Genomic DNA, 23002 nt, shown 5'->3' with positions numbered 1-23002 from the left:
TTTCCATGAGCTGGAGAGGAGAATTCTAATAAGAGTTGTATTTCCTAGAAACACAGATGCTGCCAGCAACTGCCAAAGAAGGCCTTCAAGGAATCTCTATACTGCTGTTTGGGGCTCTGAAGGCCACCGAGACTTTCTCTGCTGATCTCTCTAGAGTTGAAAGTTTGGGATCCAGACACAAAAATGTTGGAAATGTCCCTTTACTCTTTGCTAATTATAGACTTAATGGCTCTTCTGCCTCTCTAGTTCAGACCCTCCTGTATTGTGGAACCGTTGCTTGAGTCTTTCTCCCTCTCTCCCACTATGCTTTTCTTCTCCATTGCCTTTCTTTCTTTCCCCACAGAAGGCCATAATTTGAAAGGCTGGCTGTACACAACTGCTTCAAATATCGACAGCTAGATTTTGTCATGTTTATGGTCATAACTGTTACTTATTCCTCCTTGAATTAAAGGAGCCTTTATTGTGCCTCCACATGGAGCTTCTGGAATCACTTCCTGGAATCCCTTCAGGCTCTGGGGTTGGTAGAATGACAGCATATCTCATGCTGGAATCTCTCTTGCAAAAAAGCTACAGCCGATTTGCTCATTGACCGAAAGTTTGCTACTCCCCTGGTTCAGAAAGGGTGGGCTGAACAGACCTCTTTGATTTGCAAAGCTGTTGCAGTATTTTCAGATTCTGTTGAGTATGGGGAATTTGTACATAGAACAGTTTCTTCTGAGGGCTATAATTGGATTTTAACGGCTGCATCATACAATGTTTTCATGTTCAAATGGAATCAGATGTGAGGCAGTCCATCGCTTTGTGATTCAAAGTCATTGAACCACTTCCCAAGCAATAAAAATCTCCTTTATCCCAACTACCAAGTGTTCCATTTCACCCAGACAAAATAAAGCCCCTGCAGTTGAGGGAGCCACATTGGCTCTGGTAAGAGCAAACAACTGGGCTTTTTTAGAGTGAACATAGGTAAAGGGCTTAGAGATCATCATGAGCTTGAGTCTTGAACGGTCCACATACTCTGTGCACCATTTCCAATTCCACCCGAGGATCTAAGTGGAGAAGGAAGCTGCTCTACAGTCCCTAGAGCTGACCCCAAAGAGCTGCTTGTGGCCAGGCCTTACCACTTCTCTAATCAAAGTTTTGAGGCTCAGGTATCTGGAGAGCTCCTTGACTGACAAACAGCACCTTCTCCTAGATGTTGAATGTCAAGACAGATGCTCCTGGAGCCTTACTAGTCCCAACGCTGGGACTCTCCAAGCCACTCTGCTGTGGGAACTGCCCTTCTCGATTGCTAGACAAAGAATCAGAGGATTCTAGGCCTCTTTTCTGCCGGAGCTTAGCAGGAATGGAGCTATAAGGGAGACTAAGCTAGTTTGGCCTCGTTAGACAATGAGATGGGCAGACAAGCCAGCTCGCCTCTAGGCATTAGCGCCAAGTCTACGTCTGCTTCTTGCTAATAGGGACAGCCAGCCAGTAGAAAACAAAAGAGGCCTTTTGGCTGCCCTGGAATTTTCCATAGATCCAGCTGGTTAACTAGAATTTTACATTGAGTTTTGGGAGCCAAGCCCAGCTAGTAGTAAAATCTTACTTTGCCTTGCTTTGTTTTCTTCGCATGTTTTTTATCTAGTGACCTTGCAAGAGGAGTGAGTAGTCAAAGGTAGGATTTGGATATTATTGGATATCTTGGTCTTTTTGACCAAACACCATATTTATCACTCTTTAACATCCCATACCATGATTAGGTTCACAGATTAGGTTGCCAGAAAGTCTCCATTCATTCTACTTAAAATCCCACTTATTAGAAGTTCAATATTATTACCTCCCAAAAATAGTGATTGGCAAAATACAATCAAAAGATTAGAAGCTAAACTCCTTTGTATACTATGTTATTCACTCACTGCTGTCTTGCCCAAAGTTGGCCGTTTAATGATATGACAAGGTCAACAGGGACTCCTAGGACCTTATTTCATGGTATCCTCTTTAAATGAAGTTAATATCCATATCAGTCATCTCCAGACCTCTCAGGAAGGGTTGGGTCTCTACTCATCTTCAAAAATTTTCAAGGACCTGCCCCCTTTTTTCTGACCCAGCTACAGTTGGCTGCCCTCCTCCAGGCAGGCCTGCACCCAGAAGGAGTGCCTATTTTACAAGTAATAGTTTTTGTTTTTGTTTTGTTTTTCATTTCATTTTAACAGACAGCCTTAGATCAGAAACCATTTTATTCCTTAGGCCTCAAGTGACTATATCTCATGGCTCAGCTGATGTGATGCCAGGGCTGCTTAATTAAGAAAGTTCCTCTGTGAATTCTACATGCTTGGAACACATTATGCACTTTATACTTTGATAATATTAATTCTTAGTATTCATTTTGCCAGCCTGCAGAAAAGAACCTGACCTTCAGGGACTGGTCAAGAATTCTCATTTTGAACACTCCGAAGTTTACTTCATCACGTCAGTTAAAATACTTGGCACAGTTTTACTGTCAGTCAAAAGGAGAAAAACTGAACAATGGAAGATATAACTGCTTTCTATTTAAAAACGCACAGAGTGGACACCTGAGACCTTCTACCTTTATAGGTTGCTTATTTACCCAACCGTTATTTCATTGGAAACATTTTGCAAATTGAGGGAACAGGCATTTGGCCTGTGGCAGTCAAGTCAGAATACCTTACTCTGAGCTCTAGATCTTACAGGAAATCCCCAGTTAAATGAATAACAACTATCAAGCAAATAGCTTTGGGAGAAATGGGGTTTAGGGTAGCTTCTAGTAATTTATACTTAATTGTGAGCTGGTTTAATCCATTTTCTTAACTCCTAGGGAAGATTAACTGAATGGAAATATTTTGAGAGATGAGTAGAGGAAGAGATAGCAATAATTCTACAAGGAGTAGAGTTAAGGCTTTGGAAATCTGCATCTTCAAGGAAAGGAAAGTGCTTAAAGTAGAAGGGCTACTGGGAAAGGGATATGAAGCCACAAAGACCATTTTAGAGGAGAGCTTCCCTTGGTTCAGCTCAAAATGTTGACTTCAATTAGGCAAAAAATAAAATGAAACTTCCTAACTCTGAAAGCCACTATGTATTACAAATGCCATAGTCACATATTTGGTTTTCCCAGAAAGTAGTTCTCAAAGCTTTTCATATTCAAGTACATACTTACTTGGAAATAAGTCTGCAGTAATTCATCTTAAGGATCTGGAGTTTGTTTGCAGCCTATCTGAAGGTCCTCAAGCATTTGGTCAGTAAGCAGCACACAACCAGAAATACCCAAAATGTGCAGGTAATGGCATTTTGCTGATAACATCTCCATCACTGAGTCAGTAATCTGAACACACAGCCAAAGTAAGTACTGAATATTCCGATGAACTCCATCCCAAGGAAGGATAGTGTACTAGTCAGTTTGGGCTACTATAACAAAATACCATAGACTCAGTGGTTTAAACAACAGACATTTATTTCTCACAGTTCTGGAGACTGAGAAGTCTAAGATCAAGGTGCCTACGGATTCCGTGTCTGAGTTTGCAGATGGCTAGCTTCTTGCTGTATCTTCACATGGCAGAGAGAGAGCTTTAGTTTCTTCCTATTCTTATAAGGACACTAATTCCACTACGGGGGCTCCACCCTCATGACCGCGTCTAAAACTGATTACCTCCGGAAAGCCTCACCTCACATACTGTCACATTTGGGGTGAGGGTTTTAACATATGAATTTTGGGAGGGCACAAACATTCAGTCCATAACAAACAGAATCAGGATTCTTGCAGATTCTCTTCAACCAGCTTGTCACATGATGGGCCTATAACTCAAGTTAGTGATTTAACTCTATTTCCAAAACAGTAAAATGTAAGTTTCAAGTGGCACCAATAGAATTTGTGATCTTGCTGTTATTTTCATTTTAGAGTTCTCTGGTTTGGATGAGCAACTTCATCAAAATTTCCTGAGTAATACCTGTCACAGCAATATGAGAAACTTATGAAATGCTGCAGTATAGGGATTTGGCTTTAAACTTGAAATCCACTCTAAGGCATCATCAATTTGGAAACAAAGGTTTAATAACATCACATGTTACAAAACATGCTTTTGAATTTATAGCTGAACTGAGACCTGCTGCAGAATTAACTAGATCACTCTCCCCAAGAAATTTTTTTTCCAGCTGGATTTAGTTTCTTATTTTAAATGTTTGAACAGTCTAAAAAACATGCCGTAAGGCTTGGCTCTTGTTTTTAACGTAAAGTTGAGAGAATTATGCAGAAAAACCCTTCCATTTGAAATGTACACTTTTTAAGTTTGGAAAAATAGATGTCATTGTCTAAGTATGCCTTGTTTCCAGAAAATGCTCAGGACCAAGGTTTAACACTGCAACCGATTCTCACGAAAATGCCTTCAGACATTCCTGCTATACTATGTGGGTCTCTGAAGATCTGATGTCATTGGAAAAAAAAAAAAACCCTCAGAACTGTAGAGAAAAGGAAAGGCAATGAGATGATGGAAAATTCCAGGAGGAGTGGAGCTGAGAGTGCTAGGTTTTATTGATACTGGGGAAGTTGAAAAGGAACTCGACATTTCCTATAAATCAGAAGCTCAAGATGTTCAATGACTGAGGTGATGTTGTTGGGACTTATGGGGGCTAGGAACTGGAGGTGGAGATGACTGGCTACATTCTTAACTCCCAGATAAAGGTCCTGATCTACGTCCTATTGAGCAGAGATTATGTTATTCCCATTTTAGTGCTGAGTAGGATGAGGTCGTAGTACTGCTCACTGACCTTGGAGGTAAGCTGGTTGCAAGGAAAAGCTGGTCTTCCAGGAGATGGATAAGGTGACCATTCAAGATTAACCATTAGGCTTTTGGGAAACCTACCCTAGAATGATGAGCCAGACACTAATGTGTGTTATGGCTCATCAAAAGCATTGCAGGTGGAATATATTAGACTGGACCACAGCCTTATAATTTCTGGGTGAGTAATATTCAGATTCGGCCCAAATTATCATCACCACATCTTCTGAATCAGGATACTCATTTGACCCACAGATAGTAGAGCTAAACCCTTCTCCCTTAAATTAAGGTTCAGAAATAATCTATTCCCCTTCCTTTTCCACACCCTAGATTTTTGAGGTAGAGTGATTCATTTCATAATATTTATGTAACATCCTCCTCAGATTCCAAGCTGCAAGACAGTATCCACTGCACAGTTTATAGAAGGAATTCTCTCAATTTCTCCTTCCCAAAAATGAAACAAAAACGGAAAAAAAAAAAAAAAACCCTCTGCCCCAATTCCTGTTCTCACTGGAGTCTTTCCTTTTCTCATTTTCCTGCTCTCCTCCCTCATTAGTAGAGCAACTAAAAAGCCCAGTCCCATCTGTGCTTGCTTTACAGCGAGGGCAGTTCCCAGGGAGCCATGTGTTGGCCACGTGTCCTCATGTCCGCGTGCACTGGAAGCAAGAGCCCTGCGAGCTCTGACTGCTCAAGCTGCAGAGGGTCCATGCTCGGTGCTGCTAGTGTGCCGAGTTCCCTGACCCAGCTCACTTCCAGAACCAGAGGATGCTGACCAGAAAGACGTCTGTTTTCCCTAATTCTTAACAAGTACATTATTAAGCAAAAAGAATTTTACTGTGAACTTTCTAGCTTAATTTTGTCATGATTTACCATATCTTTTCCCCCACTGCCTCCTGCTCCTCATTGTGGCACAATTAACTATGGAGGAACTAAGAGGTTCCAGTATCACTCTCTTAATCCACTAACCACACAGACTAAATAGCTGAGAAACTGAATTTTTAGACTAGTTAGAATGCAGGGCATTTTGAGACTTCAGATGATGCCTTAGTAAATAGAAGGCTGTCAGTGCACACAACAGAAGAGAAAAGGTTGTTAATAATCTCGAATTTCTGAGGTTTTTTTTAAAGATTTTTTAGTTTTCTTCTTTCTGGATATTTTGCATATTTTTTGGTCTTTTATCTTGGGCTAGTCAGAGTCCCCAGAAAAGAGACTTCCAATCTCCCGCCTGGAGGGAAAGATCTGACAGCCAAATGCAGGAGGCTGTGTTGGAAAAGTGCTTGAGTGTCTCTGCATTCGGCATTCAGTCACTTAATTCCTGTTTTCACTTTTGAACCCAAGCCCTCAATTATACATCATGTCTCCCAGCCCAGCAACCCTCTGTTTAACTATCTGTAGAGCAGATAAAAGAGCAATTTTGCCCCCCAGAGGACATTTAGCAATATCTGGAGACATTTTTTATTGTCACGACTGGAGTTGAAGGCGGTTGGGTGCTACTGACATACAGTGAGTAAAGGGCAAGCATGTTATTAGACACCCTACGGTGCACAGAACAAGCCCCCACTGCAAAGAATTATCTCATCCAAAATATCAATAACGCCAAGGTTAAGAAATCTGGCTCTAGGAAATAAATCTCCAATCTTTTGATGAGGGGTGGGGAAGGGCAGTTGCCCAGAGATATGGTGTAGTGGAGGAGATCTAGGGATCTATTTCTCAAGAACTCTTAACCCAGTCTTCTTTATTTTAGCCACCCTCTTCACTTAGTTCCAGAGGTATGCAGTGCTGCCAAGTTTGATGATATAAAAACAAAATCAAAAATTTTTTTCCAGCTTTCTCTACTGTTGGTTTAGGATTCAAAGCTGTCTCTGGTCTGCTAAATTAGTCCACCTATTTTCAAGTTTCCAAAATTTTGTTACTCTTTTCTCTTCTCCTGTTTCCCCTATCAACCTGGACCCTTACCCATCTTCTACAGTTTTGGTAGGGTTTCAATAGGAAACAAAAGTATATGCGTATATTCAATCTGCCATATTAATCCAGAACCAGGATTATTTCTGTATTTCTTGACATGGAGATATGTTCATAATATATTAAGAGAAAAGAAAGTAAGTTATAATGTATTTTTGAAAGTGTGATTCTATTCTTAAAAAACAAGACAAAACACAATCTTTCTATAACTATTTCTAATCTCTTTGTATATAGAAAAATTTGTGGAAGAATGAGCATAAAATGCCAACAATGGTTATGTCTGGATGGTGATATGACAAGGGATTTTTACTTTCTCCTTTTTGCTTTTATATGTGGTCCAAAGATTTTACCATCAGTATGTCTTTTTGTTTTTTTATAAACAGATATCAAGAAAAATTATCAAATACTTGCAAATAAAACAAAAGATGATTGTATGTCCTTTCAGTGTCATGCTGGAACATTGTTAACACGGCCACCTGAGGAATTCTATAAGGAAGTATGCCTTTGTTTGACATACTATTTACTATTGATTAGGGCCCAAACTCAGTGAAGTTACATGTTATTACTTGTTATATTTTTGTCCAGGAGAGATGCAAATTATTTCTGTCTGGTAGAAACTGTAACTCCAAGAGTATGGATTTATTACCTTGTAGAACATTAGGCAATTTTGGATCTAACCTAACAATCATATTTCAACATTCTTTCTTCAGCTCCTACAAATTCTTGGTTCAATCAGATGCTCTATGAACTTAACTTTACCGTTTTGCTGGTTCGCTCATTAATGAGTTAAATAAATCTGTGACAAGTTTTTATATTTGTATGAGAATTGTTTTTAACTTTTTGAAAATTCTACTTTGACACAAATGAAATCATAAAACTATTTCCAAGTTGGGGAAAGAAAAAAAAAATCTAATGAATGCCTCATGGCAAAACAAGTTCTATGATGAGTCCAACCCCTGACTGCTACCCTACCTGGGTTCTTTGGCAGTGCTTCAATTTGACATGTCTGAGCTCTAACTCCTGCATATACCTTTGGACAACCAGCAATGCTGAGAGATGTGATGTTAATTCAATAAATGGCCGGTACTTGAATAATCTCATCTGACAACTGGGGGCAATAAGAGACATCCCAGTGTTCCAAGATTAGTGAACCTTTGCAGAATGCCTGCAAGAAATTCCAAAGTCAAAGATTTTTTCTTTTCTTTTCCTTAGTCTTTATTCAAATGTTGTGTACATCTAAAGCCAGATTACCCATAGCAGTTTACTTAGTATCCATTTTAGTCCCTGAAATATAGATGTGTTACATCATGTTGCAAAAAAAAAAAGCCATTACATCCAAAATTTCTTTACAACAGAGGATATTCACACACCAGCTTAACAGCTTAGTAATATTCAAATTCCTGCTAACAGAATTTGGTTTTCCTCAGGTTAACACTAATGAAATTTAAGCCATATAGTTAGTCATTATTAAAGTTATATTCCACCAAGTGAGTGGAGGAAAAGAAATGTGGAGGTGAGAATTAGAAGGCAAACACTCTGGGATTGACAGTGTAATGTAATGGAAAGAGGACAGTCTTTGGAATCAGGCAACCTGAGTTTTGATTTAATTTCCATCACTTATTAGCTCTGAAACCTTAGCAAGTCACTTAATCCTTCTTAGCCTCAGTTTTCTCTTCTTTATTTTTATTTTTTTTTTTTTTTTAAAGATTTTATTTATTTTATTTTTCCCCCCCAAAGCCCCAGCAGATAGTTGTATGTCATAGCTGCACATCCTTCTAGTTGCGGCATGTGGGACTCGGCCTCAGGATGGACGGAGAAGTGGTGCCTCGATGCGCACCTGGGATCCGAACCCGGACCGCCAGCATTGCAGCGCGCGCACTTAACCACCAAGCCACAGGGCCGGCCCTTCTCTTCTTTGAATTAGGGAAAATAATGTCTACCATCTAGCATTATTCTGAAATGCCAAAACGTTCATCTCAAATTTCTAGGGCTCGAAAAGGCCTGGAAATCTTTGGAAATTCTTTCCTTTATCTCGTAGTTCTTAGTTTTCATTCTCACTTTTACATTCTCAGCAGTTATACTAGGACAAAATGATCGACAAAAATAAACCTAACAGTCATTATAAAAATATCTTAATAAATCAAGATGAGTGGAAGTTGGAAACCATGAGTAATTCAAGATAACACTAATATTGTACTTATAAGAGAAGTCACTCCCCCAAATGTAAGAATTACGACTATCAGCATGCGCTCAGTCACTCTAGAGGTTTTGCCTCATTGTGAAGCAGCTCAGATTCTTAGAGTATTAAATTAGAGACCTCAGTAAATGACAGATTACCATTAAATTTAGATATAAGTATTAGATTTTAGTAACCCTAGTGGACATTTTAGTAACCCTAGTGGACTAGGGTTTAGTAACCCTAATAGGACATTCCTTATTTATATGTAAAAACGATGTCCATCTGACTACATGTCATTTTCCTCTCTGAAGTGAGGGAAGGACCTGGGCTGTTGGATCAATTCATGACCATCAGGACAACTCTAGAGGTAAAAACACCCGTGGGCTTCCCTCCCACTGAGCGTGCCGATTTCCTCTCATTTTAGCCCTAAGGAAGACTAGAAAGAACTAGTCAGCCAACTATTTTCTTTAACAAGTTAATAGAAGAGAGAAAATTTCCAGGAGAAGCAGTTTAGCATAGCATATAAGACTAGGACTGTGGCATCCAACAGAGTGGGGTTAGAAGCCTGGCTCTGCTGCCATATGGGTTGCTGAAACTCTCTGAGCCACAGTGTCTCCTTGGGTAAAATGGGAATGATAACACCTGTATCAAAGGATGGTTGTGCAGATTCTATGAAATTATATATATAGCTGAAATGGTTCCTCAAAGTAGATTATCAAGCTAGCTATAAAATCTTATATACAGTGTTATTTGAGAGGCAATATAGCATATTGGTTAGTGCTTGGCACATAGTAAGCACTTAGTAAATGTTAACTATTATTAGGATTTGCATATGACATCAATAATAAAGATGACCATTTGTATTGTATTTTGAGGAAAACTAAAAGATACTGGTTATTTAACCATAAATCATCACCCTTTCCCGACCACAGCAACCAACGGTGATTCCTCTTTCCTCTGGCCTCATGCTGAACTTGTCTTTTTCAACTGATTCAGCACTTATAGTACTTGACTCATTCCTGTATTGTGGCTATCTCTATATTGAAATCTGTATTCTCTAGCAACTAAGTGATGTCGAAATTGGGAGGGACAGCTTGTCAGGAGACAGTGAGGTCCCTGTCATTGGAGATAATCAACCATAGAAGGCACACCCAGTGTGGTGCAGAAGGGAATCTAGCTTTGAAGGATTGGGATTAGTGATCTTGAATCTCAGCTCAGAGCTTCAACAAGTTTTTTTAATGAGAATGCAATAAGTCTCTCAGAGGTACTGTCTGGAACTCTGCTAGCTTTTCATACACCTTTCACAAGCATCATATTTAGAATACAGTAGGTTCTCAATAAATACTAGTTGGTTAATTGATCCTGTATAAATGTCTTCAAGAATATAAAGAATTCTTTTTTAGTCACACAAAAATTCTTACATTGCAAGGAGTGGGATAACATTATTTGCTACTTAGAGAATGAATAGATTTCAAGGAACCAGAGAAAATTTAAATCAAGAAGGAACATTTAAACTATAAGAATAAATTATTGGGGCCGGCCCCATGGCATAGCGGTTAAGTGTGCACACTCCGCCGCTGGCGACCTGGTTAGGATCCTGGGCGTGCACCGAGGCACCGTTTGTCAGGCCATGCTGTGGTGGCGTCCCATATAAAGTGGAAGAAGATAGGCACAGATGTTAGCCCAGGGCCAGTCTTCCTCAGCAAAAAAAAGAGGAGGATTGGCATGGATATTAGCTCAGGGCGGATCTTCCTCACCAAAAAAAAAAAAGAAAAGAAAAGAATAAATTATTAAAAGATGAAACAAGCTTTAAAGGGAGACTCAAGGCTCTTAGTGCCTGAAAACTCTTTTCAGTAGCATCTGTCAATGTCTTGGACTACTTGAATCAGTTCTGCTTTAAGCCTTTTTTTAAAGCTCTAATATTCTTTGAAGTTAAACTTTCTGAGAGGTTTTAAATTAAAGAATAACTTATAAAAATGATTAGAAGGTCTATAATACATTCATGGTAGCATTCTCATCCATGGAAAATCTGAGGCACAAAGATTGGTCCAAGGCTTTATGCTTGGCATAAATCAGTGCAGATCCAAGAAATAAGTCAGAATTTTTCCTCTCTTATAATTCATATTTTCCATTAGAGACATGTAAGTCATATTAAGTACTTAAGTCTGCAGGAATGTTTCAACATAATCACTCATGAAATTTCATTTCTCCCCTACAGATAAGATTATTATATGCTTCTCTGGCTCCAGTGCTGCAGAATCATACTGCAGCTATATATATATATATATACGTGTGTGGGTATATATATATATTTCAATGCTGTTCATTTTCTGTTCTTGGAAAATGCTAGACTGAGCTTCTTCCAAGTCAAAATCTTTTATAGTAAAGATGGAGAGCAAATGCAAAAATTATTATCAAGTTTGTCTCCCATCCCACATATCAACCAATTTTGCTGTGAGTTAACAATCGTGAAGAAAACGTCCTTAGGGAGTTAAATCATTTCTTCTCTGTATCTTCTGAGCTGAGTCACAGTTTGGGGGCTTAATGACTACATTCCTAAATTGGGTATGTAGAGGAGACTGAGTTTCACTCACATTTACTGACTGTCACAATAATGGACTTCTGCCAAAATCCTAATTTAAACCACTTCGACAGGTGACAGCTCCCAGCCTTAAAAAAGCTCACCTCATGGTGCATACTCATGACACTGTCTCTTCACTATTTGCCTCGTTAGGTTCTGATTAATTCTACTACAAAGTTTTGTGGGTTTTTTTTTTTTTTTCCTATTGATAATTCTGAAAAAATGCTGTCAAGAACAATTTTCTATAATGAAGACTATTTTTGGCTGCCTCAAAGGCTGAAATACAACTTCCACAATTTTAAGTTATAAACTGAATTCAAAACTACAGTTTCTTGGGCCTCATATATTCCATGAGGTGTAGAGCACTACTCCACCAAAGATAGCATTGTTCCCACTAGGCATCAGTGCAGATGGGAGTGGTCGTGGCCTGGGCACACTAAGCTGGGAAATATGGGCCTTGCCACCAAAACTAAACTATGCAGAGCCTGAGGCCTCCTTTCCTGGTGAGATGGCTCTCCTGCATCCCCACCTTCCCTGCCAGGGAAACCAGGCTAAGCAAGGCTTAGCTAAGGGCCAACCTTAGAGGAGCATACTGCTGTTAAATATGGAGAGGACTCCGGAAGGGAAGAGGGGCAAGGCCACAGCCCAAAACAAGTATTTCCGAAGATACTTTTATGATGAAATTTGTTACCAAATTATATGGTGATTTGAGGGATAAACTTTAGCTTCAAGCTAGCTCAAATGTGGCTTACTCCACGAAGTTTTCCTTAATTCCTCCCTCTAGAAGAATTGCCTCTTCCAGATTCCTATAGCATTTTATCTATTTGTCTTTCTCACTTTCTACTTGTATAATAGCTATTTATATAATTGTCTTATCTGCTGCATTAACTATAGCTTCTTGAGGGCAGAATCCATGTCTAATTTATCTTCGTGGCCCCAACATCTGGCATGCAAAAGAAGTTCAAGAAGGGAGAGTGTCCAAAGGGAATGGGAAATGCCTCTTAGCACAGGAGTGAGGAAAATGAGCTCCCATAGATCATGCTCAGGATAGTAAGTCCAGTCCTTCCTCGCACTCTGTTCAATAACTGCAATAACTGATGATGTCAAATGTGGGGGAATTAAAGAACAGGAAGGGTAAGCAGTAAAAGAGAATGTATATTGAAAATAAGATCAGGAAAAGAACAAAACAAAATATCTTTGAATTATAATTTGTAATTAGGATTTGTTGAAAAAAAATTCCAGAACAGTTTCAGGTTTTAGACTTTATCTACAAAATAAAAATGAGCCGAGGTTGGACTACCCAAAGATCAATCAAGTCTTTTTCTTGTGGCCTGTGACATAACCTACACTTTTTCCATTTTTCTAAGTAAAAAAAATGGGTGCTCAGTGGCCCAATTACCTGGCATTCCTCCAGGGGCCTCTATGGGACAGGAAGGGCATGGAAATTATTTGAGCTATAATAATCAGCCTGAAAGAGTTGATAGGTTTCTGTTTGCACAGCCAGCCACCCCACTTGTTGTTCTCCTTCTCATTCTTTCCCAAGAAAATGGCAACTCAGAATTTTTACTCTAAGGACAAAGTTACACCATCCTCCTGTGACCTCTTCCATTTAAGGATCTCTAGGAAATAATGAGTTCATGAACCATCAGTGCTGCTTTGATCTCCCATTTTGGGCGTAATGGAATAAGAGATGATATAATCAAAGGAGGCTAGCAGTCTAGTAGAAAAACAAAGGGCCTGGAATCTGAAGTTGTATCTGTGACCTTGAGCAAGTTACTTACCCTCAAGTTTTCTCATCTATAAGAGGAGAATGAAAACAACTATCTACCTATCTCACAGGCTTATTGGAAGACGGAAAGAAAATGTATACTCCAAAAGCACTTGGCAGACATAACACCCTATACAAATGCTGGCTTTTGTCTGTCAGCAGTGGAACCGGAGAGATCCTGCAACAATGTCACCTGCTGTTTAAGACCTGAGAACACCACCTCACCACCTTCAACATGAGAAAGGCTTTGGGATGAGAAAATACTGTACACAAAATTTAACTGGAATTTGATAGAGAGGGTTATTAGAAGTCATAACATGGAGAAATGATAGCTCCTGTGAAACATGCCACAGGCACTCAGTTCATGTCAGGTGAGGCACACTGAGCAAAGCCCAGGCACGCTGCATGAAAGAGAGATGGAAAACAGACTGGCCACTTAGGTTTAAGAAGCAAAAGAAACTCATACTATTGCAGGACAGTGGGATTCTGATGTTTATTTTTCCTATCTTTTTATTGTTGTGTTCAAACTACCTGACAGGTTGTTTAACTTTTGCAAGTTTCATCTTACATAGGATAAACTAATATTCCAGGAGCAGCTTAAAGGTTGGGAGAGGCCTGCAAAGGATTATCTTCCTTTTAATATAGTCTCTTATAGTTCTTCTCTGTGGATGCTCAACATGAAAATAACAGACCTGTGTGTTCATTTAGCAAGTCCAACAAGTGCTTCAGTTGTTCGAGAATGGTTCTCCCCAGTGGGAGTGGGCAAGAAGCCAGGACTGGCATGGGGTGTTCTCAGTTGCAGCTATTTCTCAGCCAAGAAAACATGGTACCCATGACTCCAGTATCCCTTGGAACCTTACAAACTATGGGAAACAAGCTGTCAAATTCCACATCCTTTGAAGTCTGGCAAATTTCTAATTCTATTGATTTGTTTCTACAATTAGAAACACACTAGTATCAGGAGCAACAGAGAATGCTGAGCTTATTTCTTTTGCTCACAGCCTTTGAAGAGAGAATAATGCCTAGGTATCTTGGTAGGAGCTTGTCTATGACTCCCAGTTGATTCCAGGTGCTTTAGGTCTCTTAACAGTATGTTGTTCTGTTATAAATTCTAAGAGACCATTCTTGGCATGGATAGCCATGAAGCACAGATTTCTGTAACAAAGCTCTTTCTTGTTCCAGGTTTTGTGGGAGTTGCTTTTTCTACAAGGTACCAGATACCCCCTTCTTTTTTTTTTTTTTTTTTTTTGGTGATGAAGATTAGCCCTGAGCTAACATCTGTGTCAATATTCCTCTATTTTGTATGTTGGTCACCACCTCAGCATGGCTGACGAGTGATGCAGGTCCGCGTCCGGGATCCAAACCTGGGCCGCCAAAGCGGAGCATGCCAAACTTAACCACTATGCCATGGAGCTGGCCCCATCAGCTACCTCCTTCTTAATTCTACCAGAGGAATTCCTTAGTTCCCTTTCCCAAGATCCTGGAAAATGATTCTGAACCTGGGACCTTCTTGGATCTTCATCACAGACAGTTTAGTCAATTATTTTTTAATAGTAACCTGGAGTATTGGATGAGGTCAAGAATTTTCCTGAGCAGAGAGATGAAGTGTCCCAGATGTCTGGATGTTCCATCTCCCCACACAGAAGACTTCAGAACTTACACTGCACCAAAGGCCAAGGATTAAGGCCATTTTGGAAAGGGATCCTCTGTGGCTTCCCTTGCAACCCACAAACATAACTTCATCCCTAGAGAAGAGGTAGAGTTGTTGAAATCTCATGCTTTGACAATTCTTGAATGACTTAATCTTGGAAACCAAATAGAAATCAATGTTGGTTTTTTAAAAAGTTGTTGCTATGTAGAGATAAACATCTAATCCATCGTTGGCATTATAAGTCATTGTGTGTCAAAGGCCACTAAAATCAGTTTTAGTTGAGCACTAGGGGTTGGAGTCTATCAACTGATGAGAATGATTGATGAGAATCTTACATAAACAACATTTTATAACTAGTCAGAAATTTTAGTGATTCAAAGTAAGAGTTTAAGATCTGAAAAGAATCACTGGGGAGTAATCCACTTCTCGCTGTTAGGGCAAGAATGAATCCACCTCTTCTTACACTCTAGAGAGAAACATTCAGAACAGGCTGGCCATAGGCTATCCTTGGGGAGGAGGACTCAGATAGGTCTGTTGCTGAATGTGGTGGGTACTCCTAGGCCTTTCTGACCTGAGTATCCATGTAGATGCTCCGCACTAGTTGTAAGGGTTTCAGTTCTCTAGCACAGGTAGTCCAGGGTACAGGACTGAGAACCCTGAACCCTCAGTCCCCACCGGGGAGTCAGCCTGGAGTAGACCCACATCTATAGAACCACTTGACTTACTGAACATTCCTGGGTCAGGCTGAAAGCTAAATGAACAGCAGTGGATCTTGCTCTGCTGTTCCCCCAGCTATGAAGTAGCTCGTGATTTGCCCCACATGGCCACCCTTCCCAGTCCATTATTCCTTGATCCTTCCTCTCTACTTCCCTTTCTATTTGTAAATCAAGATAAATCTGTTACTAAACTAAAGGTCAAATAAAAATCAAAATAAAAAGTTTGTAACCCAAGAGAATGGGTAAAAGAGGTTAAAACACACTGAAGATTAAAAGAGAAAAGGAACTTATCTCAAGTGTGCAAGCAGTTAGGGCAAGATTGAGGGTCTCAAAAAAGAATGTACCCTGAGAGAACAATGATGGAAGTAGCAGTTCTAGCATCTCTAGTGCTACTTATATCCCATAAACAAAAATTGTCAGATACCCTTGTGATCATCAGAGAACATGACATTGACTTAGGCTACAACTAGGCTCTTAAAATGCATCAATGATGATCTCAGTAAACTAGCTTGTGAAGACTATAAGCCATAAGCTAGACAGAAAAGACACAAGAGAGAAGATGAGGCTGAACCACTACCTCATGCTTCTTATTTCTCTTATGTAGTTATAAATACTACCCACTGCATTCTGGTTGCAGAGTTTTAAAAAGCAGATATCCATCTCTGTTAGAGACACTTTTTTCATAATTCATAAAAGATAAAGGAGGCCATGTTGGGTGTGAAGAACAATGACAATTATCTAAGTCTTAATCTTCACCTCCTCTGAAAACCATAAAATCTACAGAGAGAACAAAGAAAACTGCACAGGAGTGATTTACTAGGAGACATTCATAGTTCATTCATCATTACTAGGAGACAGAGAACACTACAACATTTAAATTACCTATAAGTAGAGTAAAAACAGAAACAAATTCCAACAGAGCTCCCTTAGCCTGCCTGCAGCTGTCACAAGCCTATGGATAGAGAAAGTGAGAGAAGGGATTCTTAAAAGTCTCTGTCATAAGAGTAGAGGGGTGGGGCTGGCACAGTGGGGCAGCGGTTAAGTGCGCACGCTCCGCTTCAGCGGCCCGGGGTTCGCAGGTTCGGATCCTGGGCACGCACCAACGCACCGCTTGTCAAGCCATGCTGTGGCGGCATCCCATATAAAGTAGAGGAAGATGGGCATGGATGTTAGCCCAGGGCCAATCTTCCTCAGCAGAAAGGGGAGGATTGGCATCGGATGTTAGCTCAGGGCTGATCTTCCTCACACACACACACACAAGAGTAGAGTGGTGAAGACAGCTTAGAAGAAGCACAGACAAAATCACTCACAGGAAGAGAAAGTGCAACAATAAATGCCAAAATACTGAATAGGACTTGGTAGTTCATAGTCCTGGCTACCTGACTTGATTATGGGAAAGCGCTTGAAAATGAGGGTACCACAAACCTCCCAGGCAGCCAAGTCAGATGCATGGAGATTATCCCTAACCATGGCTTCACCCTGTCCCCAACCAAACTCGCAACAGTTTCATGGCTTTTGCTACTTAAATGTTCCCCAATTTATTCCCTTCTCTCCAGCCTCACTGTTACTGCCCTTGTTCAGGCTGCTATCCTCTCTCCCTTGGACTATAATAAAAAACCTCTTAATTTATATTCCTACCTTTAATCTTTTTTTGGTCACCTTTAATCTTGATAGCTGTCTCTTTCCCCTCTGCCCTTCCATCTAACTTCCACATTTCTTATTAAAGTGATTTTCCAACAGATAAGCTTTCCCATGCTGGAGTAGATACCTGAACTGAATCCTTGCACAACTTCCTTTATTACAGCATAATGGCTAGAATTGTCACTCCGGAATTAGACATTTTATACCCTGGCTCATGTGCTTGCTTGTTTCATCACTTGGGGCAAGATTCTTAACCTCTTTAAACCTCAGTTTCCTTATCTGTAAAATGGAATTAATAGTATTACCTACCTCAGAAGGTATGTAATTAATACCTGGGAAATACTTAGAACAGTGCCTGGCATGTAGTAGGTGCTAAATTAATGTTAGCTAACAATCACCACATGGTACTGGTTTTTTCTGTTGATAAGTCTGCCTATCCCACTAGACCTAGCCTCATCATTTTTAAAAATTTTCTAATGATTTCTGTTTTCAAAAAACACATTATCTCAGTGTCCACTACACAGAAAGTTCAATCCAAATGTTTGCAGTTCAATCACTGAGATAGATGTCACATTTTCACAAAATTAATTAATCTGATTCAGACAGTTTGAATATGGTCTCCATGAAGGCATGGAGTTACTCATCTAAGATGAACTTAATCATCTGTTTTTCCTAACTCAGTGATTGCAAATATTATCCTTATGTTATACTAAGGAAGCTTAAGAATCTTTCTGAATGGACATGACCAAAGTACCTGAACTGTGGGGCAGCCCACAGGCTCTATCTATATGAGCACAGCCAGCCCACCAGGCTGTACACTCAAAGAGAGAGAGCTCAAAGTGAGCAAGCTCATGACAGCCACAGGTGTAATGCTCACCAACAATGGCTGCCTACCAGCCCAGCTCACCTATAGCTCTCTGCTCTTGTCTCCTGAGCCCTACAGTTCTCTGACCTCATTCCTGGGCTCTCAAGATCTGATTCAGAGCCTGCTTTACATTTGTCATCCCTTTTGGATGCTATTGATTCAGTCAGCACACACAGATCCAAAAATAATGTTCCAGATTCCAGTTTCCAGTCTATCATGAGAATTTGGAACTTATCACTCCCATCCTCAAAACAAGAAAAATGCTAAGCAAACTGAAAATCAACAACTCTTCTTAGATCCATCAGATAATTGAGATCATAGAGCAAACTGCCACCCTGAAAACTGGAGAGAAAGGTAAATACAGAGAATCAGGGATTACTAGGTACAGAAGCTTGTGGCTGGAACCAGTATCAGTAGGAACATTTAAAGGATAATTGACTAACTGCTGGAGACTGACGGTGGATTAGCTTGAGAGAAAAATTCCTGGAGGCCCAGCCTTAGGTGAGCCCCCATACTTTCGTGAGTTTTATCTCCAGGAGGCCTACTAAGTTCTCAGGTTGAAGATCAGAGAAAAATCCGCTTGTGCTTCCCACAAACAGAGGGGAAAAGTAACCATTTTGAAACATCTCAAGAGCAGCTGTTCTCATTAACAAAGGCCTGCCCTCAAGGGAAATTGTTTTACCAGAGCCTAACCAACATGGCTTTTTACTAGAGCCAATCCAATACAGGGTAATGGAAATGCCCAACTCCAGCCCCCTCTAACCTTCTTGTTTTACCTAAGTGTGGCAGGAGGTGGGGAGAGAGGTGAGAAGCACTTGTAAAGACAACAGTCCTGGGGCACAGGCCCGTTAAAAGACTGAGACCTAATCATATGAACATAGAATATGTCCCCTCCTCCCACACCTTACCACCACCCAAATAGGACTCCTGTAACACTTTAACAAAATGATTAGACTCTCTGTAACACCTTAACAAAAAAATTAGAAATCATACAAAATATGCTGTCAGATCACAATGGCTTTAAACTAGAAACCAATAACAAAGATGGCCAGAAAATCTCAAAACATTTAGAGATTAAATAGCACACTTCTAAATAACACATAGGTCAAAGAAGAAATCTCAAGAGAAATTTAAAAATATTTTGAACTAAATGAAAATAAAACAACAAAATTTATGAGATTCAATGAAAGCAGTGCTTAGAGGGAAATTTATAGCATTGAATGCATATATTAGACAAGAAGAAAGATCTAAAATCAATTAAAGCTCCCACCTTAGGAAACTAGAAAAAGAAGAGCAAATTAAATCAAAGTAAGCAGAAAAAAAGAAATAATAAAAACTAGAGCAGAAATCAGTGAAATTGAAAGCAGGGAAACAGAGAAAATAAACTAAAACCAAAAGCTCGTTATTCGTAAAGATCAATAAAACTGATAAACCTCTAGCTAGGCTAACTAAGAGGAAAAAAAAGAGAAGACATGAATTACTATCGTCAGAAGTGAAAGACGGACCATCATCACTGACCCAATAGTCATTAAAAGGATAATAAAGGTATATGATAAACAACTTTACACCCACAAATTTGATAACCTAGATGAAATGGACCAATTCTTTAACAGAAACCATCTACCAAAACTCACACAAGAAGGTATAAATAATCTGATTAGGACTATTACCTATTAAAGAAATTGAATCAACAGTTAATAACCTTCCAAAACATAAAGCACCGTGCCCAGATGGCTTCACTGGTGAATGCTACCAAACATCTATGAGAGAAATGATGCTAATTGTCTACCATCTGTTCCAGAAAACCGAGGCAAAGGGAACACTTCCTAAGTCATTTTATGAGACCAGCATTGCTCTAATACCAAAACCACATATAGATAAAAAGAAAGAAAATGACCATGAGAGAACAATATCTCATGAACATAAATGTAAACATCTTCAACAAAATATTAGCAAATCAAATTCAACAATATACAAAAAGAATTATATACCACAACCAAATGGGATTTATTCTAGATATGCAGGGCTCATTCAAAATTCAAAACTCAATTAATGTAATCCATCACATCAATAGGCTACCGAAGAAAAATCATATATCATATCAATAGTTGTAGAATTACATTTGACAAAATCCAATACCCATTCATGATAAAAACTCTCAGCAAACTAGGACTAGAGGGGAGCTTCCTTAGCTGGAGATCATATGGCCATGTAAGAGGCAGAATCAGGACAAAAATTAGGACTTTTGATGGCAGGCCCACATTCCCAGTTTTATTGTATCATTGCCTTTGCTATCAGAGAGCTAATCCACACACATCCATAGGAAAAAGAGCCTTGTATTTACATGGCTATTTAATTTTTAAAGCTATATTAAATATTTAATTTATTTAATTATATATTTAAATATTTAATTTTTAAAGTATAAACAAAAAGATAATTCTTTACAGACTAATGTTTATTATTTGCTTTGAATATTGACCACCATTTATTTGGTTTAGCCTAGAAATATATACTCTTATAGTATCTCTATACACAATTTGGGCATAATAAATATATGCACATATTGGCATATGCATGTAATCTAACATACACTAAGATGTGTACATATATTTAGTTTACACACACTAGACATGTAGATATGCAATTACATATATTTACATGTAAACATATGTAGTCTGATATATGCTAAAACTTGTACACATTTAATTTGCACACATACACTATACATAATGCATTTACATGTAAACACACATATATGCACACTTTTCATTGCATACACACGTGTAAGTCCTTGTGGTGGGTCATAACTAAAGCTGATTTTCCCCTCTCTAATAACCTTTCTTAACAACCATCTCAATCTACTAACACTGAAATAAAAATTTTTGTCTAGCCGCAAGGTTTTCAGTCACAAATAATGCACGTAAAGAAAAATATGCTCATTTATATGTATGGATATTACATTAATGTATTTATAGCATACTTGATTCCCAAGAAGGGAATGAGAAATATAAACTAGGTTAAGGGAGTAAATAATTGGATCTATTCCATTGGTTCTATCCAAACAATTTAATAAGACAGACCTTCCAATTTATCTGTACTGTAATATCCTGATTAAACCAATTCTTTTGCCAAACTTGACAGTCTGTTATTTAACTAAATTCATAAAATGCTCAAGGGAAAGGTTTCTTGAGAAATGCTCTATTACGACTGTATCAAACATCTCTTGCAAAATGCATGTGCCTTTCAAGAGCACCAGATAATTTTAGTTTAACATGACCATTGAATGTCTAATGTTCTCAGAAAAAACTGAAGTTGGAGAAAGTAATTAAAACCAGATCCTAAAATGTCAGTAGATCTGAGGCTCCAGACACTCAATCTGCCATGTGCTGTGTTTCCAGTAAAACACTAAAATGAGGTAATTTTTTGTTCTTATTCTATTCATGACTCTTGCAAAACTTAACCAGGGTAAAAATGTTTATCTCTTCATTTTTCTCATTAAATCATTATGTAGAATATAAGTTTCCAAGTGTGTGCTAAAAAAAGAATCTTCTACAGTTACCTTTTGTAAGTAACAAGAAACAGAATTCCCAATAAATTGTGGGTAAGCTAAACATCTCAATTTAATCACCTTATTACCCCCTTCCCCTCTCTTTTGTAAATCCAGATAAGGAATTGTGAAATTGGCTTATGTGTCACTTTCTCCTCCCTCTCTTTGTCTCTTTTCTTTTGGGGCTTAATAATTGGGCTGGAGGAGGCAAGGAGGAGAAAGATTACCACATGCCCAGAAGTTTGAACCTTGGAACCTTGGGAGGGGTAAAACTGGTTAAAAGCTGCAACACACACACACACACACACACACACACACACACACACTCCAAAAGCAGGTAGCTAAAAAAGAGGGGTGATGAGACAGAGAAATTTTTTTGCGTGAACTGGAATAGAATAGCTGATCTTGTGCAACTAATAATTAAATAATTCTATATTTCCACGCTCCGTATTTCCCCTTTTTAATTTTCTCTTTTAGATCACTGAAAATAAATACCAATTTTTAAAAGATTTACTTTTTTTTAAAGCTATGCCAAATGCAGCTATATGATCCTATAGCTAGCATGTGGGTAAATACTTTCATCTAAAATCTTCAGAGCACCTAAAAACAGGGTAATTTGCAGGTTCCAAAGAGTGAAAATAAAAATGGCTGGAACCCAAAGAGACTTAAAGAGAAATGGCAAAAAGCACTGGCTTCCTGATACTTAGCCTCAGACTTCGGTCAGCACCTTCTCATCCTAAGGAGCATTTTAAAAATTAATAAGTGATGGATGTTAAGAGGCCATGTATCACCATGATAGGTTTCAATACTTCTGAATGATTTGCAGTTATTGGTCAAATGTGATTGACCACTATATAAAAAATATAACCCAATATTATAAATGTTAATGTTTAACTGTTTTATTTTAATAACCTTTGTTCTTCTACCTTGTCAAAGACCTTTTGAAGGCCTGTCTAGATCATATTCATGGATAAAGTTTTGTGTGAATGCTTGTTTAACCCTTAAATGAACTGCAATAGGTAAATCATGGTTTAACCTTAGAGGAACCTTTTTTTTTTTTTTTGGTAAGGAAGATTGGCCCTGAGCTAACATCAGTTGCCAATCTTCCTCTTTTTGCTTGAGGAAGATGGTCCCTGAGCTAACATCTGTGCCAATCTTCCTCTATTTTGTGTGTGGGACGCTGCCACAGCACAGCTTGATGAGCTGTGTGTAGGTCTGTGCCCGGGGATCCAAACCTGTGAAACCCCAGGCCGCCGAAGTGGAGTGTGTGAACTTAACCACTACGCCACTGCGCCAGCCCCCATCTAAATGTTTTTGTAACCC

The 23002-nt window shown here is 39.0% G+C and overlaps 1 protein-coding gene across 1 annotated transcript in view; it reads right to left on the bottom strand.

Moving 5' to 3' along the window:
• FBXL13 (F-box and leucine rich repeat protein 13) overlaps positions 1 to 23002 on the bottom strand; it is a 241386-nt gene that overhangs the window by 6125 nt on the left and 212259 nt on the right. The window contains 3 exon segments of the mRNA XM_014794454.2: positions 3155 to 3195; positions 3197 to 3319; positions 7762 to 7896. Coding sequence (XP_014649940.2) covers positions 3155 to 3195; positions 3197 to 3319; positions 7762 to 7896 — 299 coding nt within the window.

Source organism: Ceratotherium simum, chromosome 1, assembly GCF_057802395.1.
Source record: "Ceratotherium simum simum isolate JZ-2026a chromosome 1, ASM5780239v1, whole genome shotgun sequence".
Taxonomy (NCBI): Eukaryota; Metazoa; Chordata; class Mammalia; order Perissodactyla; family Rhinocerotidae; genus Ceratotherium; species Ceratotherium simum.
This window is presented reverse-complemented; position numbering and strand designations above follow the sequence as displayed.